The 20,568-nt window shown below is 43.7% G+C and overlaps 1 protein-coding gene across 3 annotated transcripts; it reads right to left on the reverse strand.

Annotated features, from left to right (window-relative positions):
• Positions 1–235: 235 nt before the first annotated feature.
• On the reverse strand, positions 236–20,515 carry LOC139416175 (mitogen-activated protein kinase kinase kinase kinase 2). 3 transcript variants are annotated; one of them, XM_071164527.1, is made up of 32 exons: positions 20,079–20,515; positions 16,796–16,853; positions 15,129–15,219; positions 14,109–14,173; positions 13,951–14,006; positions 12,245–12,292; positions 11,994–12,036; positions 11,731–11,803; positions 11,331–11,462; positions 10,756–10,818; positions 10,466–10,547; positions 10,033–10,143; positions 9,812–9,890; positions 8,474–8,532; positions 8,236–8,288; positions 7,866–7,904; positions 7,170–7,203; positions 6,866–7,022; positions 4,879–5,054; positions 4,170–4,211; positions 3,808–3,892; positions 3,636–3,715; positions 3,485–3,545; positions 3,098–3,221; positions 2,864–2,922; positions 2,660–2,763; positions 2,348–2,531; positions 2,154–2,234; positions 1,969–2,055; positions 1,735–1,805; positions 1,557–1,612; positions 236–1,437 (listed from the first exon to the last, which is right to left on the reverse strand). In XM_071164527.1, the coding sequence occupies exons 1-32, from the start codon at positions 20,172–20,174 to the stop codon at positions 1,350–1,352; spliced, it is 2,637 nt and encodes an 878-aa protein (XP_071020628.1). In that variant the 5' UTR covers positions 20,175–20,515; the 3' UTR covers positions 236–1,349. The 3 variants fall into 3 exon arrangements, with proteins under 3 accessions (XP_071020628.1, XP_071020627.1, XP_071020629.1); XM_071164526.1 differs by having other exon boundaries at positions 2,864–2,925; positions 20,079–20,514; XM_071164528.1 differs by lacking the exon at positions 4,170–4,211 and having other exon boundaries at positions 2,864–2,925; positions 20,079–20,476.
• Between the last annotated feature and the right edge of the window lie 53 nt (positions 20,516–20,568).

Below are 20,568 nucleotides of genomic sequence, written 5' to 3' on the forward strand. Positions count from 1 at the left end.
TGTATAGGAACGTCTTATTACAAGTGGATAAAAAGGATGACAATTTTTATCAACTAATTGTACAAAGAGCCCTATAATGAAATTTATACTAATTCTAATTAGCATGCCAATCTATTTTGGCACTTGTCACACACATTCTTGAGGCTTGCTAAACTGGACTAACTTCATAGGTAATGTTGTCTAATGTCTTTAGAGAAACACATTCATCTTTTATCTTTGCATCAGTCGACTCACATTTTTAAAAATCTTTTTATTTTATCATTGGGAATTCAATGTTTTGGCATAAGTTCAACAAGTATACAAAAAAACTCTCAAATCCATATTTTCACTTTTTTTTAATTAAAAGAAACAATTAAATAGCAACATGTATTCTCCTTCAAGTGTCTTTCAGGGATGACGAGTGTTACATTGGGCCCAGTCCCTCCCATGCACAACCAAACAAAAGCAAACCAGTATCATTAAACGCAACGTAGTCTTACTTTGTGGCAAACACACATGTCTGGTTTGAGACTAAACACAACAAAACAATATTGGAATTCATCATACAATTCAACTCCATTAGGGCTGGTTTCCCAAGATGCAGATTAAGCCCAATCCTGTCCTAAAAAGCATGCTCAACAGAGATCTCTATTGAAAACACTTTAAATCCAGGAAAAGTCTTAATCTGAGCACTTTTAAACTGTATTAGCACTCTGATTTTAGGTTACATATTTTCAAGCGTATGAGGTGAAAACTGTTCATGTTGACATCTGGGAGCGGTGCCACCTATGCCATTACAGGTAGTGAACAGAGCATGGTGGTCTAGTGGTATATTCCGTTCACCGATGTAGTTGGTTTCCACTTCACAATGTTGTATCGGGAGACAGTGCAGACTTCGGTCATCAGTTAGTGTATTTCCAATGGCATACCAGTAAGAAAACACAATGGGGTTGGAACCAGGTTAAAAGTAGTGTGTGCGCATTCAAGGGGTTAGGGGTCATGACTGGGGGGGGCTCTCTCAAACAAGTCTTTTTCAACAAGTTCTTCCTTTAACACACAACAGCTCAGTTTTCTCTCTGTGGCTAATTGTGTGAGAGTCTCATATGGTCTGTCTGTTCCCAGTATGCAGGTAGAGGGGGTTACATCAGTTTGAGACAAGTCTACACTGAGGGGGCTCGTTCGAGTTTATTAGGTGCCAGGGGGCTCGTTCGAGTTTATTAGGTGCCAGGGAAGAGCCAGTGGCCTGTAGTGCCTCCTTTCTTCACACAATAAAAGTTGCCCATCTCTGGGACACACGCTCCTTCACTTCTTCCTTTAATATAGCTTTCTCTCCTTTCCTTCCTTCCTCAGTCCTTTTTCTCTGTCTAATCTTAGTAGCTGCTTTCATGGCCAGTCAGGATATAGAGGTTGCTCATTGCTGATGGGTCCTCTGTGGGGGTACTCTGAAGGACAATATCCCTATGGAAATGACAAAAGACAGCGTGATTGGTTTTTCTCAAAATAACCCTTTGGCCCCTTATGGGATCACACATAATGTGGTTTTCAAGATAACAGGCCAGCTAGAGTTTGGAGCATACCTGTTCGTCCCCAAGACCCGGAATACTCTGCTTTCGTCTGTAATCTCCTGCGTGACCTAAGATGAGTGCAAATGTATTTCACTGTTTCAGAGAGATAAAATACTTACAATGCAGATCAAGCATTTTTGGTTTGAATGAGCGCACAAAGCGCATGGTGGAGAGAAGGCATCCTAATCACCTCATTTGTGTGAAGACTCCTCCCTTTAAGACCATGCTTCCAGAAAGCCAGAACACTGTCCTGTAAACAAACTAGCCACACAACAGTAATGTCACAAAGGAATCTCCCACACATACAGTACGTAGTGTGTTAGCTGTAGCTACAGTACCTCACCCCCGTAGCTATGATTTGGTGACGAATTGAGGACATTCTATGCAGTAAAGAATGATAATTGGGATTGAATGACGTTTTTACTTAGTGTTTCAATGGGGAAGTCAAAGACCAGTTCAAAAGCCAGCTCCTTGGAAGGAAGCCCTTGCAGGGTGACAATCTTCACAGTCTCTGTAAAAAATACCATTAGTATTGTACATTAAAGGGTAGGTAGTGATAATGATATTCCAGGGAGATAATATATTCCAATCGAGCTCCAATAGACTTACTCTCCAGTGCAATGAGAACCGTGTCTCTGTCCAGCTGTGTCGCCTGCACGGCTCCCGGTCCGGCTCCGACAGGCATACTCTCTGCACACGCACAAGACAGAAAGAGAGAAATAGAGAGAAAGAAAGATAATTATACAATTCCTCTACACAATGTTATATGGTTGAAATCCTGGCATCTAACATCTCTGTGCCACCTGGTGAAGAGTTTGGTGTGCCGTTCAACTCTACGATATCAAACTTCAGTTGCTGGTTGGTTGGCAGTTTCCCTTTCTGAGCAGTGCAGTCTCTCACACCAACACACAACTGTGGAAACTCATCTGTCACTAACACCAGTAGCTCAAAGATAGGGAGCGGATCTGGTAGACGTATGTCTATATGCTGAGAGAAGGAGAGGGAAGAAGAGAGCATAGAAGGATACATTTTACAAGTCTAACAGACACGGTTCATTGAAATCAATTGTAAGTAATCATTTTAATAGCACAATATGGAGTTATGTCAATACACACCTTGAGCTGCATAAATTTCTGCATGGGGTCATACCACAAGAGTAGAACTAGACCTGACGGCACAGCCCCACACAGGAACGTGCTGTCTGTGTATGGGTTCCTTGCTGCAGCAGAGAGAGAGGGAGGGACAAAGAGCAACTGAAAACACTTTGGGTCAATTTCATAAACTTTCTTGAACATATTGCAACGTCAAATTACACTTACCCACACTGCATCTTCGACAGCTTTTAGTGTCTGGTATCTTCACAGTTACAGCATATTTCCTGCTGATGGACAAACATTTGAAAAACATTTGAAATTAGGAGATGCACATAAATTGAAGGCAAACTTAACCCGATAACATTAATCCACACTCACTCACTCACTCACTCACTCTTTCACTCACTCACTCACTCACTCACTCACTCACTCACTCACTCACTCACTCACTCACTCTACCTGGGGTTGATCCTCTCAGTGAGGCGGTTGGTACTGAGGGACAGGTGACTCTGTTTCTGCTGCTTGTGACCTCTCTGTTCAAACAGAGACATCAGACTGTGGGAGTACAGCTGGGACGACTTCCCTGAAGATGGGGGTGGAGAGGGAAGGAATGGTAAGAAACCAGTGTTCCAATTTAGCAGTTCTTTTTCGAGCTTGCCTGGTACAATGGAACCAATGGAGTGCAAACCCCACCCACCTGGTAGTCAAAGTAGGCTCAAGCAAACACTCAAATACTATTTGAACCCAGATCTGGTTTGGAGCAGTGTAGTTGATGGTGTAGGATCCTATGACCAATCGTATAGGTGTGTGATTGGCCGAATGAAAAATGGGGATCGATTGTCCTACCTGATACGGACATCAAAACGTTGTTCATGACATACAGCCAGGCACATCTCTGCGGGAGCAACTGTGGGGGAAGAGAGAGGTATTAGTGGTACGCTCAGGAATTCAACACGACCTCACCCTTTACCCTATTCATAAACGTCTGTGCCACTACCTTCTCCAGAGTGTCCTCGTGGAGCTCGTTGAGGTTGAGAGTATATACACCCTCCTCTGCACCCAGAATAAGGTACTGATCTGAGGAAGAGACAAGACTATGTCTTGGTTCATATTCTAGGTCGTATGTTAGAACCTCATTTGAACCTCTTCAACCCTTTCTGCAAACCTACCTCTGGTTTTCGGGAGGATCCAGGTCACAGCGCAGTGGATCTTCAGAGGACAACCATTGAAGACTTTGGAGAAACAGGCACCCATCTATTACACCAAAACAACATACTGTGTGTTTTAATGTCGTGTTGACTAATTCCGACATTACGGTAAAATAGGCATGGTTAGAATACTGAAATGTGTCCACTGTCCATCTACACAGAAGCAATGTTGCAGTGAGCATTCCACCAGGCGTTCGTTAGACCGACAGCCATTAGCTAGGTCTGTGTGTAAGCATGGGTTGTTAGTTGTCGGCGCAGCAGTGTCATTGGTCATGTCCCTGTACCGTAGGGCACATGCTGTTAGACTCGACCTCTGCACTTACATGGACTTGAGGGGTAGGAGGGAGTCCATGACAATCAGCTCTCTAGAAGTTAAAAGGGTTACACACAACAACAACAACAAAAAAGAGGGGTAACTGTGTCGTTCAAATGATAATGTTGTTTAAATGAATGGAGCAAAAACAGCAATGTCATGGGATCTGGCTGCTGTTTGGTTGACTATTCTGAATTCTCTCCTCCTATATTAATGTTACAAAAGGATTGTTTATTAAAAGGAGATAAAACTGGATGTTTTGAAACAGGCTATTAGGTTAACAAGCCACACACTTTTTGGTTAACAATCCACACACTTGCTGGTTAACAAACCACACACTTTTTTTTGGTTAACAAACCACACACTTTTTTTTGGTTAACAAACCACACACTTTTTGTCACTCCGTCCCAGGGTTGGATTGAATGGCACTTTTCAACTATTGCGTTGAAATTTCACTTCATCCCAAAGTGTCAGAATTGACATTGGATTTAACCCCAACCATGCTATATACTGACAGCCTCGAATCCATACCATATCTTGAAGCCAACTATCGGCATCAGCACATATGGATATGAAACTAATGTACTCATTAGGCCACAAATGTGCATGTGTCTGCTCAAACGGTCAGAAACAGAGCCTCCATGCTCTGGACACTACGCTGACAGCATTCAATGTACTCATATGTAGTGGGCCAACATTTTCCTGTGTTGTACACTCACAGAGTCCTCGGTCTTTCTCCTCAGTGTGCTCCACTCTGGAGAGAGAGAGGTTTCCCTGCTCGGAGAGGCCACTCCCCCTGTCTTCTTCTCCGCCTGCACGGCGCTCCCCTCAGAAACACTGGGGTCACTGCACCACTGTCTGCTGATGTCCTGGGTAGCAGAGCACCTGGCCAAGACTAGAGAACCACACGAGAGGAGGAGAGATGGGAGAACCCATTTGTCATGTTGAGACATGTTGTCAATCTTAGCATGAATGAGAAAAGCTACAATGATTCGGATTACAACACACAGAAGATATACTGTATAATGGAACGTATTACGATTGCATTAGAATACACTGATCACTAGTCAAATATTCACGTCAACATACACTGCTCAAAAAAATAAAGGGAACACTAAAATAACACATCCTAGATCTGAATGAATGAAATATTCTTATTAAATGCTTTTTTCTTTACATAGTTGAATGTGCTGACAACAAAATCACACAAAAATGATCAATGGAAATCAAATGTATCAACCCATGGAGGTCTGGATTTGGAGTCACACTCAAAATTAAAGTGGAAAACCACACTACAGGCTGATCCAACTTTGATGTAATGTCTTTAAAACAGGTCAAAATGAGGCTCAGTAGTGTGTGTGGCCTCCACGTGCCTGTATGACCTCCCTACAACGCCTGGGCATGCTCCTGATGAGGTGGCGGATGGTCTCCTGAGGGATCTTCTCCCAGACCTGGACTAAAGCAAGACATGATGTCCCAGATGTGCTCAATTGGATTCAGGTCTGGGGAACGGGCGGGCCTGTCCATAGCATCAATGCCTTCCTCTTGCAGGAACTGCTGACAACCTTCAGCCACATGAGGTCTAGCATTGTCTTGCATTAGGAGGAACCCAGGGCCAACCGCACCAGCATATGGTCTCACAAGGGGTCTGAGGATCTCATCTCGGTACCTAATGGCAGTCAGGCTACCTCTGGCGAGCACATGGAGGGCTGTGCGGCCCACCAAAGAAATGCCACCCCACACCATGACTGACCCACCGCCAAACCGGTCATGCTGGAGGATGTTGCAGGCAGCAGAACGTTCTCCACGGCGTCTCCAGACTCTGTCACGTCTGTCACATGTGCTCAGTGTGAACCTGCTTTCATCTGTGAAGAGCACAGGGCGCCAATGGCGAATTTGCCAATCTTGGTGTTCTCTGGCAAATGCCAAACGTCCTGCACGGTGTTGGGCTGTAAGCACAACCCCCACCTGTGGACGTCGGGCACTCATACCACCCTCATGGAGTCTGTTTCTGACCGTTTGAGCAGACACATGCACATTTGTGGCCTGCTGGAGGTAATTTTGCAGGGCTCTGGCAGTGCTCCTCCTGCTCCTTCTTGCACAAAGGCGGAGGTAGCGGTCCTGCTGCTGGGTTGTTGCCCTCCTATGGCCTCCTCCACATCTCTTGATGTACTGGCTTGTCTCCTGGTAGCGCCTCCATGCTCTGGACACTACGCTGACAGACACAGCAAACCTTCTTGCCACAGCTCGCATTGATGTTCCATCCTGGATGAGCTGCACTACCTGAGCCACTTGTGTGGGTTGTAGACTCCGTCTCATGCTACCACTAGAGTGAAAGCACCGCCAGCATTCAAAAGTGACCAAAACATCAGCAAGGAAGCATAGGAACTGAGAAGTGGTCTGTGGTTATCACCTGCAGAACCACTCCTTTATTGGGGGTATCTTGCTAATTGCCTATAATTTCCACCTGTTGTCTATTCCATTTGCACAACAGCATGTGAAATTTATTGTCAATCAGGGTTGCTTCCTAAGTGGACAGTTTTATTTCACAGAAGTGTGATTGACTTGGAGTTACATTGTGTTGTTTAAGTGTTCCCTTTATTTTTTTGAGCAGTGTATAATCTCGGGACCCAGAACCAAATCAGCTGTCATGACAGATTGACATATAACCTGGAAACATTTACTCTGTGTGTGGAAGTTCAGTACCTGACATGGAGTTGTTGGGTGTGGAGTCGGGCCCCAGGGTGGAGCTTGGGCGGAGGGTGAGGTCCTTGTCCTCCAGGGTGGGACAGAAGGAGCCGATGGCAGGCAGGGAGGCTGTGGAAGGGCTGAACAACCCACTCTTCCTCCCAACTTTACCCCCCTACGCAACCAAAGACAATAGACAAAACACCATCATATAATGCAATAGGAAATAGCTGAAAGGTCAAAAGGATTGTCTTAATGTATTGCATTACACTATTTCAGAAGGAACTCTTTGTTTTCTTGGGGTTGTGTTATTGGCACTTACGTCAGTAGATGGCACTCTTTTGATGGTTAAGCTCCTGAAATAGTCAATGGTAATATTGTTACTGAAGCACTCTGTGGTAAATCAAAGGTAAATCAGATTTGCTTTCCATGTGGGATACTTGCTGTCACAGTCAATAAACTGACATGGGCTCAATTGTGTTGGATCTTAATAGGACAAGATTTGGAGCAGGGCAGGTTCAATGAATTGTAAAAACACAACTTGTCTATCACACTCGATCAACTTCAAATCCAAGATGGCAGCATGTCAAGTCGTTTGTCTGTGACTAGTACATTTTAACCTACTAATAACCTATTTATTTATGGTTGCGTAACTTCGTTGTTACTTGTAGTTTTTCATGTTGTCTGTCTGTAATTGTTTTGTAATGACTTGGTGCTGTCTATCTTGGCCAGGGCGCTCTTGAAAAATAGATTTTCATCTCAATGAGCCCTTCCTGGTTAAATAAAGGTTAAATAATTATTTTTTAAATTTAATTTAAAATATGCATACCAAACAATAATAATCAGTGGTCAAATATTCTATACTTCTTTACCAGATAATGTCAAGTTAACATGAAAAGCTAATCATTTAAATGTAAATAAACAAACTTTCATTGCTTCCTTGATAAAAGTTGCCACAGGGTAGAATAGTGTTGAATAGTGTTTGTACAATGGAGGGGGGGGGGGTCTGCAGGCCTACCTCAGCTGCAGAGCTTCCTCCACACATTCTAACAGGCTCCTGAAATAGGAAGACAAGATGCTAATGTCTCTATGGAGCCACTTGTTCTGTGTACATGATGTGACAGAGCACTGCCTGTTCTGTGACAATAGGAGCGTTGCAGCCAGTGTTCTCTCTCAATGAGGAAGCAAACTTTTCCTTTTACTGCAAATATGAGTCTATTAATAATGCATCGGGAGTTTTGTCAATGTTTTTCCCTCTCTAGCGGGGATGTCACATCCATGGCCACACAAACACCGATAGTAGATTTGGGATAATGCTCTGAAATACTATGTCTTTGATGTAATGCTACTAGATTTGAGAAAATTGGTGAGGAAGAGGAGCATCTTACGGTGATTCAGTTTCATCTTCTGAGAGGTCCCAATCGTCTTCATACGAGCTTTGCTGAAATATGACCAAAAAAAACATCAACAACATACACATTCATAGTATCCCTATTAATAACATCTTAAAACTATGCCATACAAGAACTCATACATCTCGTAATCACACTTCCCCAAATAGCCATTCTATGTTGAATTGACCTCTTACCCCCTACATGTCAAACACAGGAAATAAATGTCACTCACCATATCAGGATAAGGCTCTGTGACTTTCCTCAACGGGGGCCCAAACTTCATTTGGTCAACTAAGGCAAGCACAGCTTAGTTAACCATGAGGAAAAATTACAATTAAATACAAAGTATGTACTTATAATTACTAACTGCTGATACAAAACATGTTTTATGTGATTCATTTTACTATCATTTAATTTCACTTGCTACATATTCCAATCAATTGGTAAACTACTTTCTTGCTCAGGGGCACACTCTCACAGGCTATATCACACATCACAACCTCAATCATGTGTTGCAAGTACTACCATTGGCTTCAGGCAACTCACCGCACTGCTCACCCCAGAAAACCTATTGTGATGCCCATTCACAATGACTCACCACACCCCTTTCCACGAACATGCCCGAGAACCTATTGTATTTGCATAAGAGACGAGTCACAACACCCCTCCCCACACCCACCATCTTTGTTGACATGCTTGTCTATATATACACGCTTTTTGTCCCAGGCTGCTGTAGAGCGGCCGCATTGTCCACCATCACCGCACCCTGTGTATGCTGTAATCCCACTGATAGGAGACATAACAATAGTTCCTCAGTCATCCCTCCTCGCCTCCCCCACCTCCTCGCCTCCCCCACCTCCTCCTCAAACGTGGGACGCCAGGCACGTCAGAGTCATGGCAGAAAGGGGACATGGCATGTGCGTGTGCGGACAGTACCACCTCTATGCGTCTCTCTGTGTTGGGTTGACCGTGTGACTTGGTGACTTCATCTCCCCTTCAAGTCTCAATGGGCGTCTTGTAACAGGAGTCAGGACCCCAAGAGTGTTGTGTTGCGTGCTGCTCTGCTCTCCTACCTCGTCCCCAATTCCATACATTAAGCTAGCGAGGGTGATGTTGACCTCAACTCTCCAAGTACGCGCGATACACAAGGATAGACGCACGCACGCACGCACGCACGCACGCACGCACGCACGCACACACACACACACACACACACACACACACACACACACACACACACACACACACACACACACACACACACACACACACACACACACACACACACACACACACACACACACACACACACACACACACACACACACACACACACACACACACACCCCCTCTCTAACTATAGATGAGTGTCCACTTGAATTATCGTGGACGGATGTACAGTCAAAGCCCATGTACAGTGTTCAGGGAAGAAGACCCTCCTTGATGTTGATTTTGATGGTTTTGCAAATAGAACTTCGATAACCCTTTTCACAAATTGTAGTGATGATGTCATGCGTGGGCTGATGATGATGCTTCAGTGTCATAATTGTGTAGGGATTTGAAGACTCACACTGCTGTTCAGACAGAGTCCTCTCCACGGGCAGGTGTTTTCCTGCAGACTGGATCTTATCAGGAGCAGCTTCTACATTCTGCAGACAAACACACGCACACGCACACGCACACACACACACACACACATAATACATCACACTAGGAACAAGCAATGTTCCTGAGAGTTCTGGATGATGGCCATGCATGTGCGTCTGTCTGTCTATTGTCACCTATCCTCACCTCCATGTCGTTATCATCCATGCCGTGTGTGGAGTGGAGGTCCGGGTTGTTGGCCATGTCCAGCAGCTCAATGATCAGGTTACGAGTCAGTAGCTGGGTCACAAACGGATGCTGGGGATACAACAGATTTTTTATTTATTTTTTATGTAAAAGCTCTACATCAATAAATAACTTGATCATTCATTTCCTTGATCTCTGACAGCTCCCGAGGCCCTGTTAGGGGTCCCTATTAGCTATAGACATGAATACAGGATCGCTATGCTTTTAGCACCTCAGTCAGAGGCTCTAGTCCAGAGGCTCTGTCTATAATGGCGGTGAATGTTGATCGCCATCCAGGGGCTTTTCATGAATGTTTCCTCCGCTGGTTTATAGAGAGAGAGAGAGAGAGAGAGAGGGGAAAGCAACGTGCTCTCAGCGGTGTACCGAAGTGTACCTGCAGTAAAGTCTCGGACGACGGTCTCTTCCTGGGGTTCTTAATGAGGGACATCTTCACAAAGCTCTGGAACCCCGCAGACCTGCAGAGAGAGAGGAGGGAGATGAGACAGCAACAACAACAAAAATGCATAACCATATTGAGAAATATGGAGAATATCAATGCTGCATTCAAAGAACAGTCTCGTGTCAGGCGGATGCTTTCGGAGAAGAGGTATTTCACATACAGTATGATGCATGGTGAGGTGGCTGAATTGTTCAGGGAATGTGGTGTGCTCATGTCCATCTCACCACTTGGTCTTGTCCTTGAGCCTGGGTGGCTGGAAGCTGCTTTTCGACATTAACATCAAGGCTCTGGAACATAGTTTTAATAGTTTGAAACGTTAACACGGTGGAAAGCCTAGCCTTCTTCATAGATCTGTTTATTGTGTGCCTTGGCCAGCTCCTTTGTCCTTCGCTGACATGTCTGCCATAACGACAAACACTCCAGAGGCGGTTTCCAAAAGCACAAACAGATCTGCTCCCAGGCTTGAGATTTTTGTTGTTGTCGTCACCTACAAAGCTATGATACCATATTGGATTCAGAGGTATGTGAATAGCCCGTGAAATGCAACACAGCACAAATATATATATCCATCATCATTTATTTTCAGTGGAATTATTGTGGATTTAGAGGAGTGAATGAAAAGGGGATGGAAACTATTTATTGTTGATGTTAAAGGCTAAAATCTAGAGGGGACTGGTACGGAGTCTGCCTGTCTCTGTCTGTGTCTGTGTCTCTGTCTGGATCTCTGCCTTTCTGTGCCTGGATCTCTGCCTCCGTCTCAGTTTGTGTCTGTAACTCTGTCCTTTGTCTCAGAGCTCACCTCATAGGGTGGAGGTCAAACATGGGCGGCTGGAGCTCTGCCAGCTCGATGGCCGTGATGCCCACCGCCCAGATGTCACACAGATGGTTGTACCCGCCCTTTTTCTCCACTGCTGCCACCTCCGGTGCCATCCTGGCATGGGTACATAAACACCAGTCAGGTGAAATGGGAGATTGGGGGTTATGAATTATGATGTGGTTATAATGCATTATAGGACTTGTCATAAGGACATACGACCACCTTATAAAGTGTCTCATAGCCATCCTGAAAGAACATATCCAAAGAAGGAAACGTATGACTACTGTAAGACGTATCAGTGTCAGCATAAATAAGCACTGAAGTATATCGTTTTCAATGAGTCATAACGTTGAAGGTCGTGGTTTGAGCCCAGTTATCTTACCAGTAGGGAGTTCCTATAAAAGACTTCCTCTTGGCTACAGAAGCACTGATCTCTGCAGCAACTCCAAAATCGGCTGCATGGAAACAGAGATGACAGTTTGGTGGCAGGGGGAGACAGAATGCAGGATCCAATATGTCTTGTGAGTGGTTTATTTTTACCACGCTAGTTAACCTCAAAGTTATCGCAGACAATGTATATGAGTGAGTGAGGGAGTGAGTGAGTGAGTGAGTGTGATTGATGGTATAGAATAGATGTTCACTGACCCAGTTTGACATCTCCTCGTTCTGTGATAAGGATATTTGCTCCCTATAGACAGATGGACAGACACACACACACACACACACACACACACACACACACACACACACACACACACACACACACACACACACACACACACACACACACACACACACACACACACACACACACACACACACAAAGATATGAGCTCACAAAGATTCCGATCCGAGCCATTCACTGACAATAACATACCGGTATGTCAAAATGATACCTTTATGTCTCTATGCATTTTGCTTGTTTCGTGCAGGTGGTACAAGCCCTGTTGAAAAACAAAAACACAGAAACAGTTTGACAAATCTCTCAATCTCATCCTCAGTTCACCACACAAGCCCATAGAGCCAGACACAACACAACAATGTGCAACAAACACAAAGTGTTGACACGAATAAGGGAGGTAATGTTATGTTGCTGTGCTGTGTGTATGGTGTCACAAAACATGCTGCATTGCTTTCCTGTGGTTAGAAACACATGATTATACCAGTGGCGTGTATTGAAGGATTCCAAAGAGAAGCCAGCCTTCCCCAAAGAATAGACAAAGAAAGATAAAAATATATATATTTTTTTCTCTCTCTGTGTTTCATCCTTTTTCTTCAATTCGCAGGAGGTTGAATGTATCTCACTGGAGAAAACAACAGAGCGAGCGAAACAGCGCCCCTCTGTCTCTGGATCTGTAAGCCATCTATCTGATACCGTCTGGTCAAAAAGAGTATGACATTGATGCCGCTCGTCGCATTGAATGTAAGGGAAGCCAGCGAGGATTCAGTTCAGCATTGAGCTGAACTGAGAGAGCTCAACTGTGAATGGTCCTGGAGCACCAAAAACAAAGTGTCAAGTTAAATAAAGGTTAAAAATGTTTTTATAAATGAAATAAAAAGAGGCCAGTGGATTTTGCTTCACACAACTCACAATCCAAGCGTCATTTACAGACACAACTTGAATTGTTGCATCCCGTAGTGTTGTTGTCCTCTGGTGGCTAGCTAAAATCATTAGATTAATAAATTAATTATGGACTAGCCAATGATTAATACAGAGATTCTGATCCAACCATAAATTCATATTGTGCCCCTGGCCTGAGAGGATGGAAGTTCAATATGTAGCTAGATGTAGTAGGCTAATGTTAACTAGCTTGTCTGGCGCATCGTTGTCCATGAAAAGAAGTCAGGGTAGCGATCAAGCATTTTAGCCAGGTAGCTTAGGACAACAAACATTTTTAAAGTGTGTACTGTATGACAGAGTCATGAAAGAAAGGAGGATGACATTGGCATTTCTGGGTGAGTCAACATGTTTTTGTCTACTTGCAAGCTCGCGCATACACACACACAGAAATCAGAACCATCGACAGCCACATCCTATTTAGTTTACGTTGATTGGACTAAATTGTTTTTTGGTATCTTTTAGTTGTAATTACTAGACTAAGCATAGGTGATTTGATGATGTTGAAGTTGAAATGGTGCTGGAAGAGTGGAGGCAGCTCCTGTTTTCTTTGCAACTTGCGGTAACACTCTGTGGTTCTAAATTAAGAGTTGTTTAGTGGTCAGAAAATGTTGGAAACATTAACTTGCTTGACCATGCAGTAGTAGGTCATGTAACTGTTTGTTTGTGGACTTCACCGGACAGATGTTGCTCTCTGGTTTAATGATGAAACCAAGGTGTGGTTGAATTTATTCTGTCACGGTGTCTTCTTATTGTCTCTGCCTTTATATCACGGTAAAAAGGGATATGAACCACCAGCTTATAGAAAAAACAACGCAATTATCATAACACATAGGTTGTAATATGTATTTTTTGTTGTTGTCCTGGCTTGGCTGCCGCAGTGATTCTATCCACACACTGCTACTGGATTATACTGTGACCGTCTGTCCCAGTTAGGAAAGTGACAGAGCTCATCACTTATAGTACATCCCTGGGCTGACTAACCTGGAGGGTTTCTCTGCAGATGTAGGCTATCTGCTTCTCCTTTAAGGGCCCAGTCACTGTGGAAATACCAGTAGAGACCTTAGATTAATGGCCACACAAGAGAGGAAGGAAAATACATGGCTATAAGGTAAGGTCAGTTCAGTTGTAGCAATACATACCGTGGTAAATGTCTTGTAACGACCCCCCTCCACAGTACTCCATACATATCCACAATTTAGTGTTTCTGCAAAAAAATGGGAGATACACACTTTGATTACCAGTCGGGAATGCATTTTTGTTGACTTTCCAGACAACAAAAAAATTATAATATGGATTTTTGTAACCAATTACTATGAACTTCGTTGGAGAGGAGAACTGAGTAGGGACTGTTTTGCCATCCAAACAAATCGCAATGTTATCTGACCTTGAAATGTTACAGAGTTAACATTCAGACGTTCCAAAAGGACTAAGATAAAAAGGTAAAAACCTTACCTAACCTAACCTTAGACTTAGCAACAGTGTGGGTGTATGCACGCACGCACACACACACACACACACACACACACACACACACACACACACACACACACACACACACACACACACACACACACACACACACACACACACACACACACACACACACACACACACACACACACACACACACACACACACACACACACGCATACGTTTAATTCTGTGTGTATGCATGCGCTTGTTAGTGACCGTATTCTATCAACAACCGGGCTTTTTGTGTGTATAACGTTCATTTTGAGAGCCACAATTTCTGTAGTGTGGGAGAGAATGCTGCATTCTAAGTCCTAGAAGTGGGCGTTTGAGGTAAGAGCGTTCCCGAGTGGCACAATGAGTGAGTAGCGCAGCGGTCTAAGGCACTGATTCGCAGTGCTAGGAGGCGCCACTACAGACCCTGGTTCGATTACGGGCGATATCACAACCGGCCGTGATCTGGAGTCCCATAGGGCGGCGCACAATTGGCCCAGTGTCGTCCGGGTTAGGGGAGGGTTTGGCCGGGGTAGGCCGTCATTGTAAAATAAGAATTTGTTCTAAACTGACTTGCCTAGTTAAATAAAAAGAGTGGAATTCAACACATCCAAGAACACTCACAATCCAAGGAATTCCACAGATGGACGTGGAACTCTCATGAAGTGTAAAATTAGACAAGCCTAAACATGTACCTGTGATAGCTGCCGAAATAGGCCACAATGTTCTTGTGCTTGCATTCCTTCATCATAGTGATCTCCTGCTGGATGGATGTGATGTCATCACCTGAACAGGGAGCATGCAGGTCACATGACCAAACTAAGACACAGATATACAGTGAGGGGAAAAAGTACTTGATCCCCTGCTGATTTTGTACATTTGCCCACTGACAAAGAAATTATCAGTCTATAATTTTAATGGTAGGTTTATTTGAACAGTGAGAGACAGAATAACAACAACAAAAATCCAGAAAAACGCATGTAAGAAATGTTAGAAATTGATTTGCATTTTAATGAGGGAAATAAGTATTTGACCCCCTCTCAATCAGAAAGATTTCTGGCTCCCAGGTGTCTTTTATACAGGTAACGAGCTGAGATTAGGAGCACACTCTTAAAGGGAGTGCTCCTAATCTCAGTTTGTTACCTGTATAAAAGACACCTGTCCACAGAAGCAATCAATAAATCAGATTCCAAACTCTCCACCATGACCAAGACCAAAGAGCTCTCCAGGGATGTCAGGGACAAGATTGTAGACCTACACAAGGCTGGAATGGGCTACAACATCATCGCCAAGCAGCTTGGTGAGAAGGTGACAACAGTTGGTGCGATTATTCGCAAATGGAAGAAACACAAAATAACTGTCAATCTCCCTCTGCCTGGGGCTCCATGCAAGATCTCACCTCATGAAGTTGCAATGATCATGAGAACGATGAGGAATCAGCCCAGAACTACACGGGAGGATCTTGTCAATGATCTCAAGGCAGCTGGGACCATAGTCACCAAGAAATCAATTGGTAACCCACTACGCCATGAAGGACTGAAATCCTGCAGCGCCCGCAAGGACCCCCTGCTGAAGAAAGCACATATACATGCTCGTCTGAAGTTTGCCAATGAACATCTGAATGATTCAGAGGACAACTGGGTGAAAGTGTTGTGGTCAGATGAGACCAAAATGGAGCTCTTTGGCATCAACTCAACTCGCCGTGTTTGGAGGAGGAGGAATGCTGCCTATGACCCCAAGAACACCATCCCCACCGTAAAACATGGAGGTGGAAACATTATGCTCGAAACCTTAATGACTTGGAGAAGATCTGCAAAGAGGATTGGGACAAAATCCCTCCAGAGATGTGTGCAAACCTGGTGACCAACTACAAGAAACGTCTGACCTCTGTGATTGCCAACAAGGGTTTTGCCACCAAGTACTAAGTCATGTTTTGCAGAGGGGTCAAATACTTATTACCCTCATTAAAATGCAAATCAATTTATAACATTTTTGACATACGTTTTTCTGGATTATTTTGTTGTTATTCTGTCTCTCACTGTTCCAATAAACCTACCATTAAAATTATAGACAGATCATTTCTTTGTCAGTGGGCAAACGTACAAAATCAGCAGGGGATCAAATACTTTTCCCCCTCACTGTAGGCCATTTCCTGACATCTCAACACTAATACTGATACTAGTACTAGAACTACTAGCTACTTCTACTACTAGCCTACTGCTGCTAGTAGTAGTAGTTAACTGTGTCACACACACAATAGATTGTCTCCAAAGACTTAAGAATGTACTACACAAAGCATACAGGAAGGCAAAACATGCAAGAAATAACCCATAATACAGGTCTGACAAGACTGGTCACATACCAGGATCCAGTTTGACTATTTTGATGGCTGCCATTGCCGAACTCTTGATGTTGCGAGCCTGAAAGAAAGGGTGAACTGTGAGTGATTAATACTGTGAACTTAATACAGGGAATACAGACTACAGAATGACATGTCCATGGATTAGTCAGCAGTACATAGGCCTACAACACTAGACACCTACATCCGGGAGAGTGAAACACTAAACCATCAGCAAGCAGTTTCCTCGAAGCAATTGCATCAAATTGCTGACAGCTCATCGCAATCGTTCTATTTACAACAGTCAATTAGCTGTTTACAACCATTTCATTTTTCATTTTTCTCTCACAATTTCTAACTCTAAATACAATTTCTTAGTATTGGCAATGGAAAACATAACAGCTAATGCAATTAAATCACAAAATATCTAGATCTATATAGTTATGATAGTCCTATTTGTGAAATTCAAGTGAAAAGCCATTTTTTGGGGGGCCAAAATGCAATTTTCTCTGTAACTCATTCCTAAATGCATTTTCATCTCAGTTTGGAGATCTGCCACATTCCTCCCATCACTATAGGAAGCCCCGGGCATCCATTCAAAACCCAAACCCCCTAGTCAGCCATCTTGACGATAAAAGAAACAATATTAGATCCTGGTCTGGCCGGGCTGGTCGCATGCTGCCTCTGACCTTCAGCTTCACCTTGTAGAAATGCAACAGCAGGAGACAGAGACAGGGGCTGCTGGGGACACTATAGTAGTGAGAGGTATTTCCTACACAGTCCCGGGTTGTATCTGAAATGACACCCTATAGTGCACTACTTGTGACCAGGGCCCGCATCAAAAGTGGTGCACTGTATAGGGAATAGTGTGCCACTTCAGACGCAGACCCAGAGCTTTAAGAGTCATGCTCAGTGACATGGTCTATGTCAGGGGCGTAAGAGAGAACAAGGGGAAAAGTCCCTGGCTTTGAATCCAGAGGATGTTGTTTACAATGTCCATCCGACGTTCATCCGTCATTTCCTCTCGTTTTATCCTTTAAAAACATGGATTGCTCCTATTCTTTCTGACAGGTCAAACGTTGAAGTGACGTCAGGTCGTAAAGGCCCTTAACTCTATGCCCGACAAATATAGAATCAACCAATGGTCTATCAGATTGCCTGTAGACAAAACCTGAAGCTTGGCTACACCGACTTCCTGTTTTTTTTCCTGTTATAACAGAGCACTTCCTGTGACTAAAGTGACAGTAATGTCTCTTTAAGGTTCGCCAAGGGCAGCATGAAATAACAGTGTGTTGTGGGATAGAGTTCACAGACAATGGTAATGAATATAAAACTTCATCACTTTGATCATAGTTCCAAAAGTAGTTATTTCTCAGGGCTTGAAGATTGAAATTCCACACAATAAAAACAGACAGCTTTTTCCCTGCTTTTCCATACGATCATTCGGAAGTATGTTGCACTAAACTGGCCTCAAGACATTATTGATATTCAGTGAGAGACAGATCCGCACAACTGCAACAACAGCACAAATGGAAATGTGTGTGTGTGTGTGATGTAACTTGCAATAACAAATTACCAACAGCCCACAGTGTGACAGTGATGACTGGGCATTGCAGTGCTGCTGCTGGTTTGTGAAACATATTTCTGTTCTGTGGGTTTCCCCTACCATTGAACCTCAGGTAATCTCAGTCAGGTCACAGGTCACAAGTTTATAACCATGAATGCACATACTGTACGTATGACTCCTCAACCTGTCTTTGGCATAGTTTCACTAGACTACAAGACAAAAATAACTACTCACTCGTAAAAGCAACCTCCCACTGAGGTCTTTGAGATGAATATCAGGGCTACTTTTGAGGCATGAAATCCATGCTTTCTTGTTTGACAAAGGCTTCATTCTTTATTTACGTAGCTGCAACAGGTCACACACTTGAGAGCAGAACCCTCAGCTGAGTAGCTGAAGAGTTTCCTGGATCTTGTGAACAATGGTCATCTAATGAATGTCCACAGAGTCAGAGAGCCCACGAGGTCACATGGCCAGTGGTTTGACCCCTGACCTCCACGGAGCTCCAGTACGGCTGGAGAAACAGAACAGTGGAGGAGAGGAGGAGAACAGCGAGGTAGTGGGAGGTGATAATAGGCCATTGTCTATGGGACAGTAGCAGTTTCTCCATTCACAGCAGGCAGGCAGGCAGGCATAGCCCGGGCAGTGACATGGCGCTAAGGCATGGCAGGGGTTGTACAACATTACATAACGTCAAGACTGAGTGAAACAGAGGACATGTCTAGGGGACATTTTGAATTATTCATATTCATAAAGCATTAGCCCAAAAGTTAACAATTGTGCTTGCAGTAAATGTTGCCTGTTGTACCTGTTTTACTTTTGTAGTCTATTGGATACCAAATGTTTCTAGCAGGGGAGGAGAGGCACATAGCAATTTGAGTCTGTTGCTCTTGCAGGATGCATGTATTTTACATTCAGGGTGGGATCACAGAATGTTTTTTTATCCTGCAGCTCACATCACGAAGTCAAAATAGACGAGACTGACTGAAAAAGACCTTATCGATAGTCAAGATACATAAAACATAAATGCTGATAAATGTCGCAGTGCCCTTCAGACTAGATTTCTTGTAACATCCCCTGGTCTTAAAAAGGTGATCTATGAAGTCAGTTATTCTACCTTCATGAAAAAAAAACAGCACAAAATGAGAGTATATTACAGAGAGCTTTATAGTATTGCTGAGAGAGCTAATAAAAAGTTAGAATGAAATGCCTTGAGCCTTGATAAATGTTCCTGTAGTGGCCTTGGTCGTTATGGATGTTGAACTAATTGACCAGCCCGGATGCTATCCCAGCCTGATTACGAATACTGAACAGCAGAAGATAAACTAGTTTATGGGCATTAACCATAGGCACTAAAGGCATCATTAAGATGAGGGCTCATTGACTATCCCCGCATTATTCTCACATAGCAGTCACACTTGCAGGGGCGCCCACCCAACCTTTTACCAGTTATTGGTTACCTGCATACACATGATTTGTTGAATGGTCATACGTAAAGTTTAACATAGATTATGTTAAGAGCGTTAACGTATGGTGGCTGTGCTTCTATCCACTTTTGAATGTTTAAAGCCTGTCAACATAAAATTCAATAAAATGTCCCATTGTGGAATACAGGAAGAAAAAAAACGTGTTTATTAACAGCTAGGCTACGTTGGTTTAACGGTTTAATGACTTGGCATGTCAATTAAAACGCATACATACGCATACGTGCGAACTGATATTTCCCCCCCACTCACGACTCACCTTGAACACATCTCCGTACGTGCCACTCCCAATACGACGAATTAACTCGTAATCATTCAACGGGTCCAAAAACGAGACTCCAATAGTAGTATCCATGCCTGCAGACAGAACTGCGTCTGGTCACTCACGCACGTTGATATCCACTCATGACAACAATACATACAGCGAATCAACAACTGGACGCGCGGTATAGTTGCAGTAATCCCAGGGGTGCTGTCTCGATGAAATGCTATTACACCACGACTCTTCTGACCAAGCAAATATAACTGATAGCCTGACAGTATGGGTATTGATTACGTCGCCAGACACCACAGATACCCTTCTTCAGAGTCATTCATGTTACCCGAGGCGAGCCCGCCAGATCATGCAAAGTCAAGTGATCACAATTCTCAAGTCGACTATAGGCGCATGTCGGAATTTTCCTGGTCATTAGAGCAGAGGACGCACACTGTACATCTATGAATAGCCCATTATGACACGTGCAACAGTA

Source organism: Oncorhynchus clarkii, chromosome 9 (genome assembly GCF_045791955.1).
Source record: "Oncorhynchus clarkii lewisi isolate Uvic-CL-2024 chromosome 9, UVic_Ocla_1.0, whole genome shotgun sequence".
Classification (NCBI taxonomy): domain Eukaryota; kingdom Metazoa; phylum Chordata; class Actinopteri; order Salmoniformes; family Salmonidae; genus Oncorhynchus; species Oncorhynchus clarkii.

Bases quoted from the DNA above. Each gene is read 5' to 3' on its own strand.
- LOC139416175 (XM_071164526.1), bottom strand. From the start codon at position 20,174: ATGGATACTACTATTGGAGTCTCGTTTTTGGACCCGTTGAATGATTAC. The intron at 14,007-14,108 runs GTATGTATTGCT...GTATTTCCACAG, and splicing joins GTTACAAGACATTTACCACG to TGACTGGGCCCTTAAAGGAG. The intron at 5,055-6,865 runs GTACTGAACTTC...GTGGTTCTCTAG, and splicing joins ACCCAACAACTCCATGTCAG to TCTTGGCCAGGTGCTCTGCT.